This window comes from Marmota monax, unplaced genomic scaffold, assembly GCF_021218885.2.
Source record: "Marmota monax isolate L192 unplaced genomic scaffold, Marmota_monax_Labrador192_F-V1.1 WCK01_AAM20220418_F8-fsc00015, whole genome shotgun sequence".
NCBI classification, from domain to species: Eukaryota; Metazoa; Chordata; class Mammalia; order Rodentia; family Sciuridae; genus Marmota; species Marmota monax.
Window position 1 is genome coordinate 20,018,053 of NW_026692194.1, and position 19,413 is coordinate 20,037,465.

At 35.2% G+C, this 19,413-nt stretch overlaps 2 protein-coding genes across 4 annotated transcripts in view; one reads left to right on the forward strand and one right to left on the reverse strand.

Moving 5' to 3' along the window:
* Positions 1-7,520: 7,520 nt before the first annotated feature.
* Cript (CXXC repeat containing interactor of PDZ3 domain) lies at positions 7,521-17,082 on the reverse strand. Its single transcript, XM_046424868.2, has 5 exons — positions 16,931-17,082; positions 12,896-12,961; positions 12,129-12,183; positions 8,625-8,728; positions 7,521-8,420 (listed from the first exon to the last, which is right to left on the reverse strand). Exons 1-5 carry the CDS (start codon positions 16,944-16,946, stop codon positions 8,356-8,358), a joined length of 306 nt encoding a protein of 101 aa, XP_046280824.1. The 5' UTR covers positions 16,947-17,082; the 3' UTR covers positions 7,521-8,355.
* Positions 17,083-17,126: 44 nt separating this feature from the next.
* Pigf (phosphatidylinositol glycan anchor biosynthesis class F) overlaps positions 17,127-19,413 on the forward strand; it is a 32,357-nt gene continuing 30,070 nt past the window's right edge. For 2 of the 3 annotated variants that reach the window (XM_058573419.1, XM_058573420.1), the window contains exons 1-2: positions 17,127-17,284; positions 18,519-18,767. In XM_058573419.1, coding sequence (XP_058429402.1) covers positions 18,540-18,767 — 228 coding nt within the window. In that variant the 5' untranslated portion in view covers positions 17,127-17,284; positions 18,519-18,539. The remainder of the gene's footprint in view (positions 17,285-18,518; positions 18,768-19,413) is intronic. The other variant, XM_046424844.2, reaches the window with a different exon arrangement.

A 19,413-nucleotide genomic window follows, 5' to 3' on the forward strand; every position in this document is an offset into this window, starting at 1 on the left:
TTTCTACCCATTTTCTCGTTTTCCTAAGTTTTATGGTTAGCTCATTAATTTTTCCTATATAAATATCTAAAGCTACATATTTCCCTCTAGATTCCACTTTTGCTGTATTCTACCAATTTTGACAAAATATTTTGTCATTTGATCCTAAATATTTCTCAATTTCCTATGGTTCTTTGTATCATTGATTATTTAAAAGTATCCGAAATTTCCAAATATTTAAAAATTATCTTTCTGCTATCCACTTCTAACTTAATATTTGTGGTTAAAAACTAGTTTTTCTATAAAATCAAATCTTGACCTGATGGCTTAATGCATGATTACTTTTTGTAGATGTTCCCTGTTTGTTTAAGAATGCTTATACTTGCTGGGTATATATTCTGTCTGTTCGATCAAACTTGTTAATTGTTTAAATCTTCCTGAATTATCATCTTTTGACTGCTTGTTCTATCAATTTACTGCAAGCAATGTGGAACATCTTCCATTACAATTTTTTGTTTGTATATTTTGAAGCTATATCATCATTAGAATTTTGTATTCTTGGAAACTTGAACCTTGTATCATATAATGATCTTTACCTTTAGTAACACTTTATGCCTTAGGATCTTAGAACCTACCTTTTTTACTTTCTTTTGGTTAGTATCTGTGATGCTCTTTAAAATGTAGCTTTTTCCAGGCACAGTGATTACCCATACTTGTAATCCTAGCTACTCAGGAGGCTTAGGCAGGAGGATCATAAATTCATGGTCAGCCTTTGGCAACTTAATGATGTTTTGTCTTAAAATAAAAAAGGACTGGGGATGTGGCTTAGTGATAAGAGTGCTCCTGGGTTCAATTTCCAGTACTGCAATCAAATCAAATATAGGTTTAGATCCTCAAGTATTAGCGGACATTCCTAATATAAGCACTGGCTTTGGTGCTACTTTACCCTTTAAATTTGTACTTTCTCTTTGTTTCTGGCCTCCGAGGGTTACCATTTTACTTCTGCCAATGTAATCAGTCACATTTTGAAGTACATCTGTATGTATATACCCGTATTTCTTTCCTGTATGTATATGCACATGTAAATATTTCTTGGACCTTTAATGTTGTAAAGCAAAATTCTGTGGCAATCTTATTTACAGTAATATTGAGAACTTTAAGTCCATTTTGACCTTTAAGTTGCTGTAACTACAAATCTTTTTACCATAGAGGCAAATTAAAAACTAAGAGCATCATTGCCATCTAGTGGAGAGACCTACTACTGCTATGTTTAAATAAGGCCCACCGTGACTCACAGTCATCTCATTTCCCCCCAGTTAATCTTGAGTCTTTTCAAATCTTTTGAATTTCTTTCAAATCTCTTCTTTATTTCCATTCTCCCAGGATTACCTTCGTTCAGTTTCTAACTCTTTAATATAATCGTTGCTTTGTAATTGGTCTCTCCTAGTTAGTATTCTTTCAAAATATTTTCCTTGTTTCTATTGATACACATTACTTTTATAATTTCATATTAATTTGATGCACTACATATCAAGTACTTGGTTAAAAAAATTTAGAATCAATAACAGCAGTCTCACTAGGAATAAAAATAAAGAAGTCCAATAAATGTTGGCTCAATTGGAAAAAAAAAGTACTTAGCACAATTTGCTAAATTTATCTAGAAGACAGCATATGCATACAAGTTCCCAAGCTTTCTTCCTATAACGACAGACTGATAAATGACATTACCACATGGAACCCTACTGTGGCTTGTCCAAATACTTTTTAAAACTTACGAATTTTAATTATAAGTTGTATACATATCCAATATAAAAAAATTGAGTTCTACAAATGAGTAACCATATTGATGACACTGAGAACCAGTTTTCACTATGGAAGACAATACAAATATGGAATGGGGAAAGGCAAGGAAGAACCCTGGGGGCCTAGAATGAAAATGGAGGTATCACTAAAACTTGTGATTTCTAATATATAGGTTTCCTGGCTCTTTCCACCAAAGGGCCTAAAAGCAATGACAACTAAGGAGATCCAGATCTTAGTTTCTAAACACCAATCCCCATTAAAGGAAATTAAGGACACTGGGGAAATGTTAACTAATTCCAGAGCTGGAGTGGGAGGAAAAAAAAAATGAAAACAAAGATGAACCTGTAATATCCTGCGTTGGAAAGTAAGGAGTTGCTCTAAGAATAATAAGATGTCAAAGAGACCCAAGAGCTGCTTGAAAAGATTATTCCAAATCTGGAATAATTTGATATCAAAACAAATTATAGTAACAGACTGAATACAGGAATCTACAAGGTTATATTATATAAATGTGTGAGAGAAATAGGAGGATTTTCCTTAAAGTAGAATGCCACCTAATAGATACAGAAAGAATGATAGATTTGGAAAACCCATTTGACAAACATCAGAATAACAATTAATTCAGCCAAGTAATGCCACTGGAATTATTGTGTGAAACTGTTGAGTTACAGAATATTTCTCATCTAAAAGTATATCCCCACATTTATTAATATAATAGAAAAACCAGAAACTTAACAGAAAAATCTAGTAGATTCCATCTAAAACAAGTTATCAAAATTAACATACTTTTAACAGAACAACTAATACCATAAGATGTTGTAAAAAGGATAGGGTCACTTCTGCCCCAACTGCATAAGCTCAATCTGATTTTGAAGAAATATCAGAAAAACCCAGTGTTTCTTGATCTTGGCATTTTTGAAAACCTGGTTAATAACTGTTTCAGATTAAAGGAAACGAGAGACATGACAATCAAATGTAATGTATAATCCCAGACCAGATTGTTTTTTTCTTACAAAGAACACTACTGAAACAACAGTGGAATATGGAAAAATCAGATATAAGTATTGCATTGATATTAATATTGCAATTTGGTAATTTTACTATGATTATAAAGGAGAACATCCTTGCTCTTAAGTATTAAGGGGAAGAAGACATTTTATGTCTATAATGAATATTCAAATGGTTCAGAAGAAAGCATTTATTTTAAACTGATGACAGATAAGGGAAACATCTTCCTTACTGAATGACTACTAATAAGTACAGAAAGTTAGGAAAATAAAAATTTACAAACATTCTAGTAAAAATTACTCAGATTAAAATTATCAAAAGATGCTAAATCTAAAAGGGATAGATATGATGGGAATAGAATTATCAACACAGTCTCAAAATTCTTCCTAACAAATGACCTAAAAGTTGCAAAAGGAAAAACAGTAACTACACAGTGGAGAAACTGGACAATATGTTACTCAAGTGACCAAAATTAGCTATCAACAATAAGGAGCCAAGGGAACTTCTGTGCCTCTGGATTGGAAACATGAGGGGATACATCTCTTACAATATTCCCATGGTGTTGCATAATACTCTATGAGGAAACATCAGAAAAGTCCAACTGAGGAATTCTACTCTTCAGCTATCCTGTATTTTTCAAAAATATCAATATTAGGAAAGGCTGAGGAACTGTTCTACAGAGTCATGACAATACAACATACAATCCTGGATTAGGTTCTGTATCTAAAAATAAATTGCCCATGGGACCAAAAACTAAAACATAAAGAACAAAACAAACTAACAACAACAAAAAACCCAAGATGAAAACCAAAAACCAATTGGACATAGTCTGCTTCTTATGAAGTACATATGCAGTATTAAAAGGTAAAGGGTATGATGTCTGCAGCATGCTCTCCAATGGGTCAAGGAAAAAAATTTATATGATGAGTAAATGATAAATATGGGAAACATTAAATTTCTGCACACATGTAATTCCATCATTTGGGTGGTTATATATTCTGATGAATATAAAAATTTACTCAAGTATTCCACTGGTATTTGTACCCAGTATTTTAAAAATATAATCTGAGACTTTAAAAAAAAAATAGGCTCTGCCAGGCACACCTGTAATCCCAGCTACTTGGGAGGATGAGGCAGGAAGATCACAAGTTGCCAACTTGTGACCAGCCTAGGCAAGTTAGCAAGATTCTGTCTCCAAACTAAAAAAATAAAAAAGGTTGGTGATATAGCTCAGTGGTAGAGTACACTTGAGTTCAATCTCCAGCATCACAAAATAAATAAATTGGAATTTGAAAATAGGCTCTTTCGGTGAAAGACTTATACAATGAAAACTACAGAACCCTAAAGAGAGAAATAGAAGAAGATCTTAGAAGATGGAAAAATATACCCTGTTCATGGATAGGCAGAACTAACATCATCAAAATGGCGATATTACCAAAAGTTCTCTATAGGTTTAATGCAATGCCAATCAAAATCCCAACGGCATTTCTTGTAGAAATAGAGAAAGCAATCATGAAATTCATATGGAAAAATAAAAGACCCAGAATAGCAAAAACAATTCTAAGCAGGAAGTGTGAATCAGGCGGTATAGCGATACCAGACTTCAAACTATACTACAGAGCAATAGTAACAAAAACAGCATGGTACTGGTACCAAAACAGGCGGGTGGACCAATGGTACAGAATAGAGGACACAGAAACCAATCCACAAAACTACAACTATCTTATATTTGATAAAGGGGCTAAAAGCATGCAATGGAGGAAGGATAGCATCTTCAACAAATGGTGCTGGGAAAACTGGAAATCCATATGCAACAAAATGAAACTGAATCCCTTTCTCTCGCCATGCACAAAAGTGAATTCAAAATGGATCAAGGAGCTTGATATCAAATCAGAGACGCGCCGTCTGATAGAAGAAAAAGTTGGCTACGATCTACAGTCGGTGGGGTCGGGCTCCAAATTCCTCAATAGGACACCCATAGCACAAAAGTTAATAACTAGAATCAACAAATGGGACTTACTCAAACTAAAAAGTTTTTTCTCAGCAAAAGAAACAATAAGAGAGGTAAATAGGGAGCCTACACCCTGGGAACAAATCTTTACTCCTCACACTTCAGATAGAGCCCTAATATCCAGAGTATACAAAGAACTCAAAAAATTAGACAATAAGAGAACAAACAACCCAATCAACAAATGGGCCAAGGACCTGAACAGACACTTCTCAGAGGAGGACATACAGTCAATCAACAAGTACATGAAAAAATGCTCAACATCTTTAGCTGTCAGAGAAATGCAAATCAAAACCACCCTAAGATACCAACTCACTCCAGTAAGATTGGCAGCCATTATGAAGTCAAACAACAACAAGTGCTGGCGAGGATGTGGGGAAAAGGGTACACTTGTACATTGCTGGTGGGACTGCAGATTGGTGCAGCCAATTTGGAAAGCAGTATGGAGATTTCTTGGAAAGCTGGGAATGGAGCCACCATTTGACCCAGCTATTCCCCTTCTTGGTCTATTCCCTAAAGACCTAAAAAGAGCATGCTACAGGGACACTGCTACATCGATGTTCATAGCAGCACAGTTCACAATAGCAAGACTGTGGAACCAACCTAGATGCCCTTCAATAGACGAATGGATAAAAAAAATGTGGCATTTATACACAATGGAGTATTACTCTGCATTAAAAAATGACAAAATCATAGAATTTACAGGGAAATGGATGGCATTAGAGCAGATTATGCTAAGTGAAGCTAGCCAATCCCTAAAAAACAAATGTCAAATGTCTTCTTTGATATAAAGAGAGTAACTAAGAACAGAGTAGGGACGAAGAGCAGGAGAAGAAGATTAACATTTAACAGGGATGAGAGGTGGGAGGGAAAGGGAGAGAGAAGGGAAATTGCATGGTAATGGAAGGAGACCCTCAGGGTTATACAGTGGAGGAGGTAGAGAGAGAGGAGGGGAGGGGAGGGGAGGGGAGAGGTGGGGAGGGGGGAGGGTGGATGATGGGAAAGGCAGTGGAGCACAACAGACACTAGTATGGCAATTTGTAAATCAATGGATGTGTAACTGATGTGATTCTGCAATCTGTGTTTGGGGTGAAGGTGGGAGTTCATAACCCACTTGAATCAAAGTGTGGAATATGATATGTCAAGAAATTTGTAATGTTTTGAACAACCCACAATAAAAAATTAAAAAAAAAATAGGCTCTTTCATCAATTTTATGTTTACCTTGATAATTTATGTTTGGCCTTAATTCTAAAATTTTTGCTTGTTTTTCTTTTACAAAAGCACATTTTATGTTCACATTGTTTTGGGTTTTCATTCTCATCTAGTAGCTACTTCTATTCAATTTACAATAGTTACATTACCATTTTTTTTAGATAATATGAAGTTTCCTAACATATTTTGCCTTGAGGTATAATACTAACAAAACACTCCACAGTTTGGCCACTGGAACCAAAGAAAGAGGCTACTCAAGGAGTGTGTATAAAAGGCTCAGGAGTCTGAGGCAGAAGGATAGGGAGTTCAAAACCAGCCTCAGGAAAAAAAGCAAGGTGTAAGGAACTCAGTGACCCTATCTTTAAATAAAATACAAAATAGGGCTGTGGATGTGGCTCATGGAACCTGAGTTCAATCCCTAGTATCCAAAAAAAAAAAAAAAAAAATGAGTTGTACAAGTCCATGTCTCAGATAATTCCTGAGAAATTTTTTTTCAAAGTCACACAATCCAATTTTTAATAGATGTGGGACACTCTCTGACTGGGTATAACTACAAGTTCCTTGTGCTATGATTTTAATTGAAAATACCAAATTGATTAAAGCGTAGGAGAATACTTCTTGCTTCAGAGATACATTTATTTTGCATTATTCTTGTAATCTTTCTGGGAAAATAACAATGTATCTTAAAAAATACTATTTGAAAAATAATATACAGTTAAAACTTTAAATATTTTTCATAGTAATTTTAAGACAATAAAAACAATGTCTTTACCATATAAATTATCATGTTATCTACAATATTCTACATATTTTATAGTGAAACAAATTTATACATACTGCTATTGGAAATAGGGAATATCCTTTTGGTCACCTATAGTAGGTTGCAAATTTTAAAAGGAGAAGTTTTGAATTTGTGAAGGCAATATAAGGAAGAACTTTATTGAAACTTCAAAGTAATCTCTCAATTTATCTTCATTATTTATAGCAGCACAATTCACAATAGCTAAACTGTGAACCTAGATGCCCTTCAGTAGATGAATGCATAAAGAAAATGTGGTATATATATACAATGGAATATTACTCCGCAATAAAAGAGAAAAAAAATCATGGTAAATGGATGGAGTTGGAGAATGTAATGCTAAATGAAGCTAATCAATCCCCAAAAAACAAATGCTGAATGTTTTCTCTGATATAAGGAAGCTGATTCATAGTGGGGTTGCAGGGGGAGCTTGGGAAGATAAGACAAACTCTAGATAGGGCAAAGGGGTAGGAGGGGAAGGGAGGGGGCACGGGGGTAGAAATGAGGGTGAAATGAGATGGACATCATTATCCTAAGAACATGTATGAAGACACAAATGGGTGAATATACTTTGTATACAACCAGAGAGATGGAAAATTGTGCTTTATATGTGCTTAATATGACTTATAATGCATTCTGCTGTCATATATAACAAATTAGAATAAAAAATTTTTAAAAAGTTATCTACATTATAAAAAAGAGTCGAGATGTTTGCTTTGTTCTATTTATTTCTTTGAGGGGTGGGAAGGAGGTTAAAAAAAGAAAGTTTGTTATCTGCTTCAAAGAGCTTTTCCAAAGGAGGGGGATTCGTGTTCAATACACATCAACATGGATGAACACCATTCTCATAGCTTTCACATCAATTTGAATTCAAGCCATTAATATGTGTAATATGTTTTCGGAAAACCAGTGTATTCATATGGACACACAGGTACTCCTTGTATTCTTGTTCTCATATGAAAGGAACTGGCACTTTGACTTCAAAAACAAATTTTTTTAAAATCACAAATCCAACTTGTCTTTGATTTGGGTCTGAATTAATTACTAAGGAACTATTCGGCAATAATGGCCTCAAATATTTAAATATCCTCTGAAACTGCAATTCATTAGGGATTGCTGACTCTTAAGAACTATGCCATCAGTAAGGGAATGAGGTATGAATTCTCATTCTGGATGCCAAGTTCAAGGCAAAGTATCAATAATCTCCTCACTTTTACAATATCTATAAATAAAAGTAGATGGAGGGGATAAGATAAAACAATGTTAAGTTAAAAAGTGCATACAGAACTCAGAAATACCTTTTCATTAAATTTGCCACTTTAGTTCAAAAAATGCTCTTAATAACCACTTAAAGGAAAATATTAGTTACATTTTTGCTGTTTAGAACATTTTGAGAGCAAAAGAATGAATACTGATCAACTTTCCTGGCTAAAACTTAATCATTTGTCCTGAAATAGGTTATTTTTAAGTTGAACATCTATTTATGCCTTGAAAATTCAAAGCAGAAAGAAAAATCACAGAAAGCCAGTAACTTCATCAATACATCTACACAGATGTTTGCTTGTAGTTTTTGGTATCCAAAACCTTTTTTCCACACATTGCACAGATGCCTGAAACAAAAGAAAACACATAAGCAATCAAATCATAATACCAACTGAATAGATTATTTACGTCAATCCTGAAGCTTAAAATATTATTTACCAGCATCAGAAAATTGAAAAATAAATATCTACTTTTAATCATGAACATGCTTTAAGTTCTATTTTGTTATGAAGTAGGTTAGGAATAGAAAAATGGTATTTTAAAAAACTTACCCTTTTTGTAGGCACAGCCCTGGCAGTAATGAGAACCTGGTTGGTGCACAGAACTTTTACAAATTCTGCAAGTGGAGAACTTATTCTTTCCATATGGATCAAATCTAGAGTTTGATTTTAAAGAAAGAAAATTGTATGTTACAATAGAAACTTTCAACTTGCTTAAGCAACATGCAGGATTAATTCATGCTCACCATTCTTCTCTCAAATTCTATAGCTGACAGGCAGACCTCTCCTGGGTGACTATGGACTAATATCTCTGCTGCTTCTATGTAAGCTGTATGCTTAGGAAGAGCTGTAGTTTTTTTCAAATTTGGTTCTGTCAAATTTGTCATTCTATTTGTGTGACATAAATATTATGAAAACTGATAAAATGTGAATACAAAGGAGTGACTGATTCCATAAAAACCAAGTAAGTACTTTAGGATGACTGCATATATATGAACCATTAACTCTGCTATGAAAGTAGGTATGGGTAAACAACTGTTAAAACTGGGGGAAATCGTAAGTGAAAGGGCTCCACATTTTCCAAGTGTCAATTTTTGCTCTAATCTAAAAATACCAAAAAAAAAAAAAAATTCGGTTATGGCTTATGTGAGGTAGATAATGTAGAACTTGTCAGAAGAATGATACTCCAAAGGTCTTTTCTCAACACCAAATGATGGATGAATTCATCTATACTTATAAATAATTAACTTATAAATAAATAAGTTACATGCACCTAAACTTATCAATAACATATGGGTATCTTTTAATGATTGCCTGCTTTGATTGACATTTTCAATTAACTGGCCTAATACCTTTGGATAACAAGGCTTCTTCTGTATAAAAATAGTGATTTAGAGTGCAGAATAACCTTAGAAGAAATAGTTCCTCTTAAATTGACAAGAAATACTTTGATTTATAACTGCTTCCCTAACTACAAAATGATTTTTTATAAATCCTCACACAGTGTCCTAGATGCTGGTGCTTTTTCCTAGGGTACAGCCCAACAGCTAATTTTCAGAGGTTAACTTTTCCAAACCCAGAAGATTATTATTTTACTCCTCACAAGAGAAGACAGACACCATTCTTATTTTCAAAAAGCTCTTTGTTTTGACCTGTACATCTAGAGATTACTTTTTTTAAAAACTGTATTTTATAATTCTAAGATACATATTTTAATCTCTGAAATCTTACAATTGCTTGGCAGTGTTTTTTCTTTATTAAAGTAATGATGCACCTCATAAATAATGCTAGTGTAGATTCAATGCAATATAGAGGTACACATTCCAAAGAGTAATAGCTACTTTTTAATGATAATAGAGTTAAGTTTGGGATCATAAAGGAAAGTATATAAAACTATATAATCTAAGCAAATAGCTTAAGTCAAGAAAAATTGATCCTAGTACACACTAATAAGTTGGTCAACTATACAGAGTGTGATGCTGTACTGAAGAGTAAGTCTACTGTATTGTTTTGTATTAATTATTTAATAAGTACCCAGTATGTGCCAGATATTGTATGTAGGAAAAGCTTTATTATTTTTATTATTTCTAATCTTTGGCATAATGTCAAAAAATATCTATTCACTTAGCAAATAAAGTCTTTGCTTTCACCAAACTGATATGCTAGTGGGAAGTGATGAATAATAAGTAGTAACAGATAATCCAATAAAACAAGTGTTTTTCAAGCAGTAATGACTCTTATTAAGAAAATTCAACAGAATACTGTAGTGGAGATGTAGGGAAAGAGCAAAGACTAGTTTAGATGCTGATTACGGACCCATCTGTGAGGAGGTGACATTTCACCTTTGACTCAAGTAACAAATATGTAAGTTTTGAGAAAGGAGCAAAGGAAGGAGCAGCAGTACAAACCTTTTTAGATGGGAGTGGGCTTGTAATATCGAATGAGAATGGTATATAATAAATGAAGAGGAGTGAGGTATAACAGAAAGTCCAGAGTGAGGGAGAGGTCACATCATGGAACACCCTTTAAGAACATGGTAGGGAACTTATATTCTATTCTACATGAAAAAGAAAATGATTAGAGAATTTTAAGCAAAGAAATTACATGACCATTATGATTACTATAAGACAACTGTAGAAAATGAGAGAAAAGGCAGGATGATAGCTAGAGTATTATTTCGGTATGCAAGCAAGAAATATAGTGGTTTGGAACAGTGCAGTAACAGTGAAATGGACAGAAACAGATAGATTCAAGTTATATTTTAGAGGCAGATGCACAGGACTTGCTGATGGATATGCAAATTGGGGGTAAAGGAGGAATATCAGTAGGTTTTAGGCGTGAACGACTGAATTGGGCAATTTATGATAAGACTGAAGAAAAAAGAGGCTCTCTGTTACACATCAAATTAGGTGATTCAGGTAAGCAGTTGCCAAAGAACTGAAGTCATGCTAGGACAGTTTATAAATTTATAAATGGGGGAAACAACTGTTAATACTGAGTCCTGAGTTACTCAATTGAGAAGGAACAGCAAGAGTTGAGAGGAAAACCATGAGAATGGGGTATTTCAGAAGCCAAGAGAATAAAGTGTTGCCAGAAAAGAGTTATTAACTCACTTTGTCCCATATACCAGATATATTTTCTCTAAGTGTTATAGAATGCTTTATAAATATAAAAAAGATATTTATATTGTCTCAATGTCCTATTTATAGGACAATGTACTTTTGGTTCTTAATGATAATAAAGAATACGTAAGTGCTAGATTATGATTCCCAACCACCTTAAACCACCTTGTCAATTTAATTGAAATATTCAATTAAAATTGAAATTCAATTAGAATTGAAAACTTGGGACTTAATGGGTTAATGAAGTAAGATAAGAATAATGGTTAAATGGTTCTTAGTTTTAAATGTCACTTCTGACCCTGATAAGCAACTTTAAGATTGTGGTGGGGATGAAAGCATGACTAGAATGGGTGTAGGAGAGAATAGAACTGAAGAATATTCAGAAAGTATCTAGATAAGGCCTCTGAAAACTTCTGACTTGAAGCAAGCAAATGGTGGCACCTGGAAGAGTTCATGAATTTTAAAAATTGGATATAATAAAGCATAGTGTCAAAAAAAATTTTTTTTAAAGATGGGAGATATTTTTATGCCCATTCTCTAATAAAAAAAGTAAAAGTTCAGAAAGGTTAAGAAAATGGTTTAACTTAAGGTCACAGGGCAGGACAGTGATAGAACCTACACTCAAATTTAGTTCTAGCTCAAAAGGTTATGATCTTTCCACATTTCCCTATTTCTTATGATCTTTGGATAATTAAGAAGTAGATAAAAAAGGTCATATTTTCTGATAAAATTATATAAAGGAAGTAGCACTAATATCTTAATATATTGATACAGTAAAACTAGCAGGTTAGAGCAGCTATCTTGTCTCTGGATACTAAGACCTCCCTAACTCTGTTTTACCATAATGGAGTGATGGATGACATATTTACTTCAATAGGCTTAATAGTAAAAGAGTGTGGAAATTTACAACTCCTCTATGTATGCTCTTACCCACCTTGCTTTTTTTGAAGTCAAAGCTTTATTTTCATTCAGCTTTCTTCCACCACTTTCTATATCAAAATATACATATTTTTAGTGAGTTATTTCTATGCATTTTACATATAATATCTAATAATCTAATAATTAATTTAAAAGTTCATTCTTTGACCTCTTATCAATAGAATATCCTATATCTAAATTTTTAAAATACTTATTTAATAGCCAAGTTCTTAAGACACTACTTAAAAAGAAAACAACTATTAAGGAAACTGAAAACTTATATAAAATGCAATAATTTTATTTCTTAATCAAAGTAGTACTTTAGAAGGTTCTCCATTTTCTCTGTCTACTGCAGAATCTATAAGTTTCTACTTTGGTGTCACAGACCTTGAATACAGTGAAAGTACTTCTTTTCCTTCTCTTTGAAAATATATTTCACTACATGCATTTAATGATAATAAAGATGAAAACAGTTTAAATTTGTTAAAAAATATTAAAAACTAGGTGAAAGGGGGAAATTAAATACAAAACTGAGATGAAATCATCATTTGAAAAATCACTTAATAATTTTGCTATCTCTTGCTTACTATATTATTCTATACATATAACTCAGAGAACTAAATGAAAAGATATTAAATTATTGAGGGACTCAGTATTCTTTAGTGTTCAACAGATTAAATACACTAAACACATAACATTTCATATTACAAATAATGTAAAAGCTAAAAACGTATTCATAGGAAGTACTTGATTCAATTTCTATTTTCTAAAAGAAAAAAATACCTGTGGTATTCCTTGCACCATCTTTCCACGTATCTGGAGTGATAACAGTACCAAGTTTCTTTTCACCTGTTACAAGATAGTAAAAATGAAAGTAGAATTTACTATTTAATAAATATTCTACATCATGCCTAAGGGTCACAATGTTATCAACAGTCATAGTATAGTCTGTGAATGGTAGAGGCCAGTAAATTGAGACTCAGGATATCAATTGTAGCCAATAGATAACTGACCCTTAGTGAAATTTGTAGACTAGCAAGATGTTTCTTTTCTTTTCTTTTTTTTTTTTTTGAGCTCAGGGGCCCTCAACCACTGAACCACATCCCCAACTGTATTTTGTATTTTACTTAGAGACAGGGTCTCACTGAGTTGCTTAGTGCCTCGCTATTGCTGAGGCTGGCTTTGAACTCGCCATACTCCTGTCTCAGCCTCCCCAGCCACTAGAATTTCTAGAATCACTGGGATTACTGGTGGGCTCCACTGCACCCAAGAACAAGATGGTTTATAATAGACTTTCACTGTTTATTTATACTTTAAAGAAATCTGATAAATAACTCATTTCATAGACATTTACTAAATAAGCATCTATGATCTACAAGCCACTACACAAAGTGCTGAGAAAAATAAAACCATGAATTGGACAAAGCTCTACCTTTCAGGTAACTTATATTTAATTAAGTTCATTGGTTTCTCTAACAGCAGTCCTTAATTTGAGTTCCATAGGCACACATTAGGAGATAAATGAACAAAGTAAAGTTTGTGTTTGTGGGGTGTGTGTGTGTGTAGGAAAGATATAGATCTTTACTAGAAAAAAATATATACACAAAAGGTACACACACACACACACAAACCTTTTGTGTATTTTTTCTTTTTTTTTACAATTTTGACTTAAATTTTAATTTTTGCAACTGATACATTTATATATATATATATATATATATATATATATATATATATATATATATATTTTATTTTTTTTTTTTTTCCCAGTAAAAGTCTATACCTTTCATCAGAGTCTCAGGGGGACCAGAGACTTCCAAATAGTTAAGAATACTTCAACCCAAAATATAAGCTGGAAAATAAAAAGTATAATTGTGAGCTAAAATAAATTAAGTACTAAAGTAGTAAGAGAAATTCCATGCAGGAAGAAATAACTGATTATGGGAAGCTCAGGAATGCTTTGTGGAGAATATTACAGAGAGGGTTTCAATATATGGAAATGGGATGGTGAAAAAGGAAGCAAGAGGATGAAGTTAAACTAGAGAAAGGATGCATCCTAAGGAAAGGCATGGAAAGTTCAGGGTACACACGAGCACAGAAAGTAGTTTGGCTGGCTCAAGTGTGAAGAGGGTAAGGGTCAGTGAATATGAGGCTGGAGAGATATGCTGGGGCTTTATTGGAAAGAGTCCTGAATGTGAGGCTCCAAAATAGCCAGGATTATTTCTTCCTGCATAAGAATGAGCAAAGTCAGGCTGGAGATGTGAAGTAGACATTCATTGGAATGGATGTGCTACTTGAAGCCAAACACGTTGGAGAATAAAATAAGAACCAACCCCCCCCCCCCCCCAAAAAAAAAAGCTCTTGAACTTGGTGATAAGGAGATCACTGGAAAACTTCTGAAACACTTTTTTCAGTGTTTTGTAGAAAGTCAGTTTGTAAAGTGCTAAGAAATAATTTTGAAAATGTAAAGACAATAAACAAAACCAAGTCTTTAAAAAAATTAACGTACCAGGAAAGAGACAGTTAAGAGTGTAAAAGGGAAAGCTGAAAAGTGTAGTTTTGTTTTGTTTTGTTTAATGTATGAAAGAAATCTAAGTTTACTTATAGGGTGAGTGGAACGAACTGACTGAGAGATCAAAAACAATGGAATGTTAGACTTTTCAGAAAAGCAGAGAGGTAGAAAGTAGTAATAAGAGGGAATGACCTTCATAACACATATCATACTCTAGAGTCAAATAAATCAATTTTATTTCAATAACCACTCTGGATCTTGGATTCTCAAAAATTTTATATGCCTTGAGAAAGTAACTCTCATAAATTCCCAGGACTCTTAATTTCCTTTGGGACAAAGTACTTACATTATAAAAAGATTTATAAACAAGTAAAACCAGGCAGAATTCTTATCTCCTCAAGTAAAAATTATAAAACTGACAAAAATTACAAATAAAGCCCAAGTTAAATATTTAAAAACTCTACAACATAAAAGACACCAGAGCAGGAATAAAATCTAAAGACATTTAATCTAACACACAAAACCACCCCCAAACTGCTTAAGGGTGCAGTAAAGGTGTCAATGCCAAAAAGCATGATGTGAGGGGGTGATGAAAATGTTGTAAAATTGTGGTAATGATCGCACAACTCTGCAAATATACTAAAAACCACATTTTAAATGGGTGAATTGTATGGTGTATTAATTACATCAGTTATTTTTATCAAAAAAATTTTTTTTTGGTGTTGGGGATTGAACCCAGGGGTACTTAACCACTGAAGTCCCTTTTATTTTTTATTTTGAGACAAGGTATCACTAAGTTGCTTAGGGCCTCACTAAATTGCTAAGGCTGGCTTTGAGCTTGCGATTCTCCTGCCTCAGCCTCCTAAATTGATGGGATTACAGTCATATGTCACTGTGTATGGGCTTTAAATTTTAATGTAAGATGATAATGGTATATAATCTAAAGAGAGGAAAGTGTTATCTCCACTATGTCCACACAGAATGGTGCAGTTTAATTCTGAATGCCACATACACAAGGAACAGGTTATGATAGAAATAATCAGTTTTCGAGTACATATTAAGTTTACCATTTTGTATTAGACATTGTCTAAGTTATTTAATTTTCACAAAATGACATATATTATGTGTTTTTCAGGTGAGAAAATGAGTCCAAGAAATATTAAGTGGCTCATCTGAGAACATTTTTTAATACAAAACTGAAAACCATGGGTTTCAATGTCTCAAGTTTTACCTACTGAGGAGATATCAACAAAATGGATCATGTTCATTAGACAGTAAATGGCATAATAAGAGGAGTTGAAACTTTGTCACAAAAGAGCCAGATATATCTAGACTGAGGAAATAGAGACTTGGAGATATGAAAGCTGTTTTTAAACATAAATAGATTGCAAGGTTAAAAAAAATCAAATCTTTTCTAAAAATATCAAACAGTTTGCAATAGAATCATGGGTGGTTAACTACAGGGGGGAAAGACCTTTCTAAAAGCAAGGGATGGCGGCGCCGGCCTGTAATTCCAGCGGCTAAGGAGGCTGAGGCAGGAGGATCACGAGTTCAAAGCCAGCCTCAGCAATGGCGAGGCGCTAAGCAACTCAGTGAGACCCTGTCTCTAATAAAATACAAAATAGGGCTGGGGATGGGGCTTAATGGTGGAGCGCCCCTGAGTATAATCCCCAGTAACCTCCTCCAGTAATAAAACAAAAACATAGTCTTCTTTGAAGATGGTGAGACTTCCCGGCTCCCCTGTCCCAGTGCTGTAGGGATTCATGCCAAGGGTTTATATGACATTGGACTGGATGCTGACTGTGGGTTACCAAATAAAATAGAGGATGCCCAGCTAAATTTAAATTTCAGGTAAACAATTTTTAAATTAAATACTGCACGGCACAAGGCATTTACTGAAGTTAAAAACAGCACACAAAGCCGTCTCAACTATTGCACGGGGCACATAGTACTAAAAAATCATTCGTTGTTGTCAACTGAGCATCCGGGATTCTTCCTTGCTGTATCCTGCAACTCCCGATGCCACTGAAGCGATTTTGAAGGTTCGTTTGAAGCCTGAGGGCGCTAGTCAAGAAGCTGAAATGGATGAGATTCGTGGGTAGGGGGAGGAAACGGAAATAGAGGTGCAGAACAGAGACCACTCCGAACACAAAATAAATAGGACTAAATGGACACTGGGGAGGGGCACAGCAAGAGGACAAAGGTTAGACTCGGAGCCCTGTGGGAAAACAGACAGCCAAGTTCCCAATAAAATCCAGTCAGGTTTTCCTGGCCTGCTCCTCCTCAGAAGCGGGTCCTTAACTCACATTTTTCGCACACCATCCTTCTGTCTACGGTTCCCTCAGATGCAGAAGCAGCAGCAACGCAAAAACATCAACACTACCGCCGGAGAAGGAGTCCCCTTCCGGCTACGTCAACCTACTTCCGTCTCTAAGCCCTCGATTCCCGCCTACTCTACACCTGGAAAACCGCGGGAGGAATAAACGCGAGCAGGTGGGTGGGGCTTCCTCTTGACCCCACCCACTCCCTTCTGCGATTGGCTGTGAGGTCCTGGGTCTACACCTCCGGGTCCGGCGCCTGCGCGAGGGTCAATGGCAGCCCGTCGCACCTGACAGTGGGAGGCAGTGCCTCCCCTTCCCCTCTGCGGGCGGGACAGTTAGGTAAGCCCTGCTGGACGCTCCCGGCACACTCACCTCTCGCGGCTGCACATCACCCCGCCAACTGCTGGAGTGGCCGCGAACCTCCGCGATCCGGCCTGCCCTCGGCGGCCGGCCGCTTGAGCGCCACCCTTCCGGCGTGACCCAAGGACTGCTCTGATAAGCGACCCTCTTTCGAATCCGAGTTTCTGTCTCTGTCCTTCAGTTTTCCCTTGTGTCCAGCGCCTGTATTTTTAGATTGTTGCCCCTCCACTAATTTATCTCTGTTTACAAGCCGGCCGACTGAGGCTGGGGCAGTGTCCCGAGCGACCCAGCCTGAGGTGGGTCTACAGCTGAAGGTCCACATCCCCGCGAAGGCTGCTCTGGGATGGCTCAGAAGCGCTTTCTCCGCTGCCACACCTGTAGACCTGGGTCCGGTCAGCACTTAACGCGGAGGCGGCGGCCTCGCGATGGAAGGCGTGCTCGGAGGCACTCCCAGGCCTGACAGTGCCGGTGTCAGGAAGGGTGCACAATTCACCGACTCCATCCAGCAAGCCTCTGAGCCTGGGTGCTTAATGATCACTCCTTTATTTTTTTTCTTGATTTATTCTAATTCGGTATATATGACAGCAGAATGCATTTTGATTCGTTGTACACAACTGTTCACTCTTTGGGGTCCACATCTGCAAATGGTAGCCGGGATTCCAAGGGTGGCCCAGAAGGAGCCTGTTTACACAGGGGTTTCCTGATTCTCCCCTGCCCTACCCGCCATCAGCGGAGGGTAGAATCTTGAAGAAACTTTTTTGTCCCATTTTACCATCCATTGTTTTCCCAAACCCTGTTGTGTATCATCATATTAAAGAGGCTAGGAGTTGAAATGACTAGCATGTGAAACCTTGTATCTGGCACCTAACTAGTTCATCCTGTTTCCTTATCAGTAAAGTATGCACCTTTGAAAAATGATTTGTGTGAATTAAATGAGAACCATTAGGACAAATCCCAGGTTTTTCCGGGATGCTTTTTTTTTTTTTTTCTGGGATGTTCACCACAGTGTAACCTATTGACAAATACTTAATATAAAGTCCTCACTTAATACTAGTCAATATAATACATAAGCTCTCTGTAATTTAAATATATGTATTTAAACACAGTAAATAGCTCATTGCTTATTTTGGAGGTTGAAACATTTAGAACAATGGGAAAATCATTTACATGTTTTTCTTAAATATTAAATATTTCTTAATTCGTTTTTTATTAGATAGCCACCAAGGAAAACACCATGAAAGATACAGATATCAAGAGACTACTGTATGCCCATCTTTTATGCATATTTTCAATTATCCTAAGCATCTTCATTCCATCAGTATTCTTGGAGAACTTCTCAATATTGGAAACACACTTGATGTGGTTGTGCATCTGTTCTGTTTTTGTAACTGCTGTCAATCTAGTATTATATTTGGTAGTGAAACCAAATATATCTTCTAAAAGAAATTCATTATCACATAAGGTAAGGCTTACTTCTTAAGCAAGTTTTGGATGGAAGTTGTGTTTCTTTTAATGAAAGAATAAAGTATTTGTCCTCGTTGGCATGTAAAGAAATCTGATTTTTTTTTTCAAATCAGTAGCTTGTTGCTTGCTGTACCCACTATGTTTGATAGATCCTTACTGTGTATTCATTGTGAAATTATGACTTCTTCAGTGGATATTATATCACTGTGAGCTTGTATAATCCATTGTTTTACATCACCATTGAAGATAAGTACATATGGCTGCCTTGAAACCTTATTTTTTAAGACATTGCAGTTCATTTTCATTTACTTTTACATTTCTGAAAGAAAGTGGGCTTTTCAAAAATTACAGAAGAATTCACTGTGGTAACTGTTGTTTCAAACATGGTCTTCCTTGACTAAACAGTTTTCAGATATTAGGATCAATTTTCTGGAATATTCACTATTTTGACTATTACTTTAATAAAGTTCTCACTTAACATTCAATATCATATATAAGCTCTATTAGTTAATTTAATTTAACATCTTTACTGCCATATGGTTTTAAAAGCTTAATGTGTATTTTATAATTATACCTTCTTAAGTTCCAAATCAAGTGGGTCCTACGTGTGCTATTTGTAGATGTTCAGGTCTTTTTTCATATGA

What these genes read in the sequence shown, in the direction of transcription:
- Cript (XM_046424868.2), bottom strand. An exon ending in TGGTGCAAGGAATACCACAG is followed by an intron (nt 12,184 to 12,895) that starts GTATTTTTTTCT and finishes ATTTTGATATAG; the next exon opens with AAAGTGGTGGAAGAAAGCTG. An exon ending in TTGACTTCAAAAAAAGCAAG is followed by an intron (nt 8,729 to 12,128) that starts GTGGGTAAGAGC and finishes ATCAAACTCTAG; the next exon opens with ATTTGATCCATATGGAAAGA.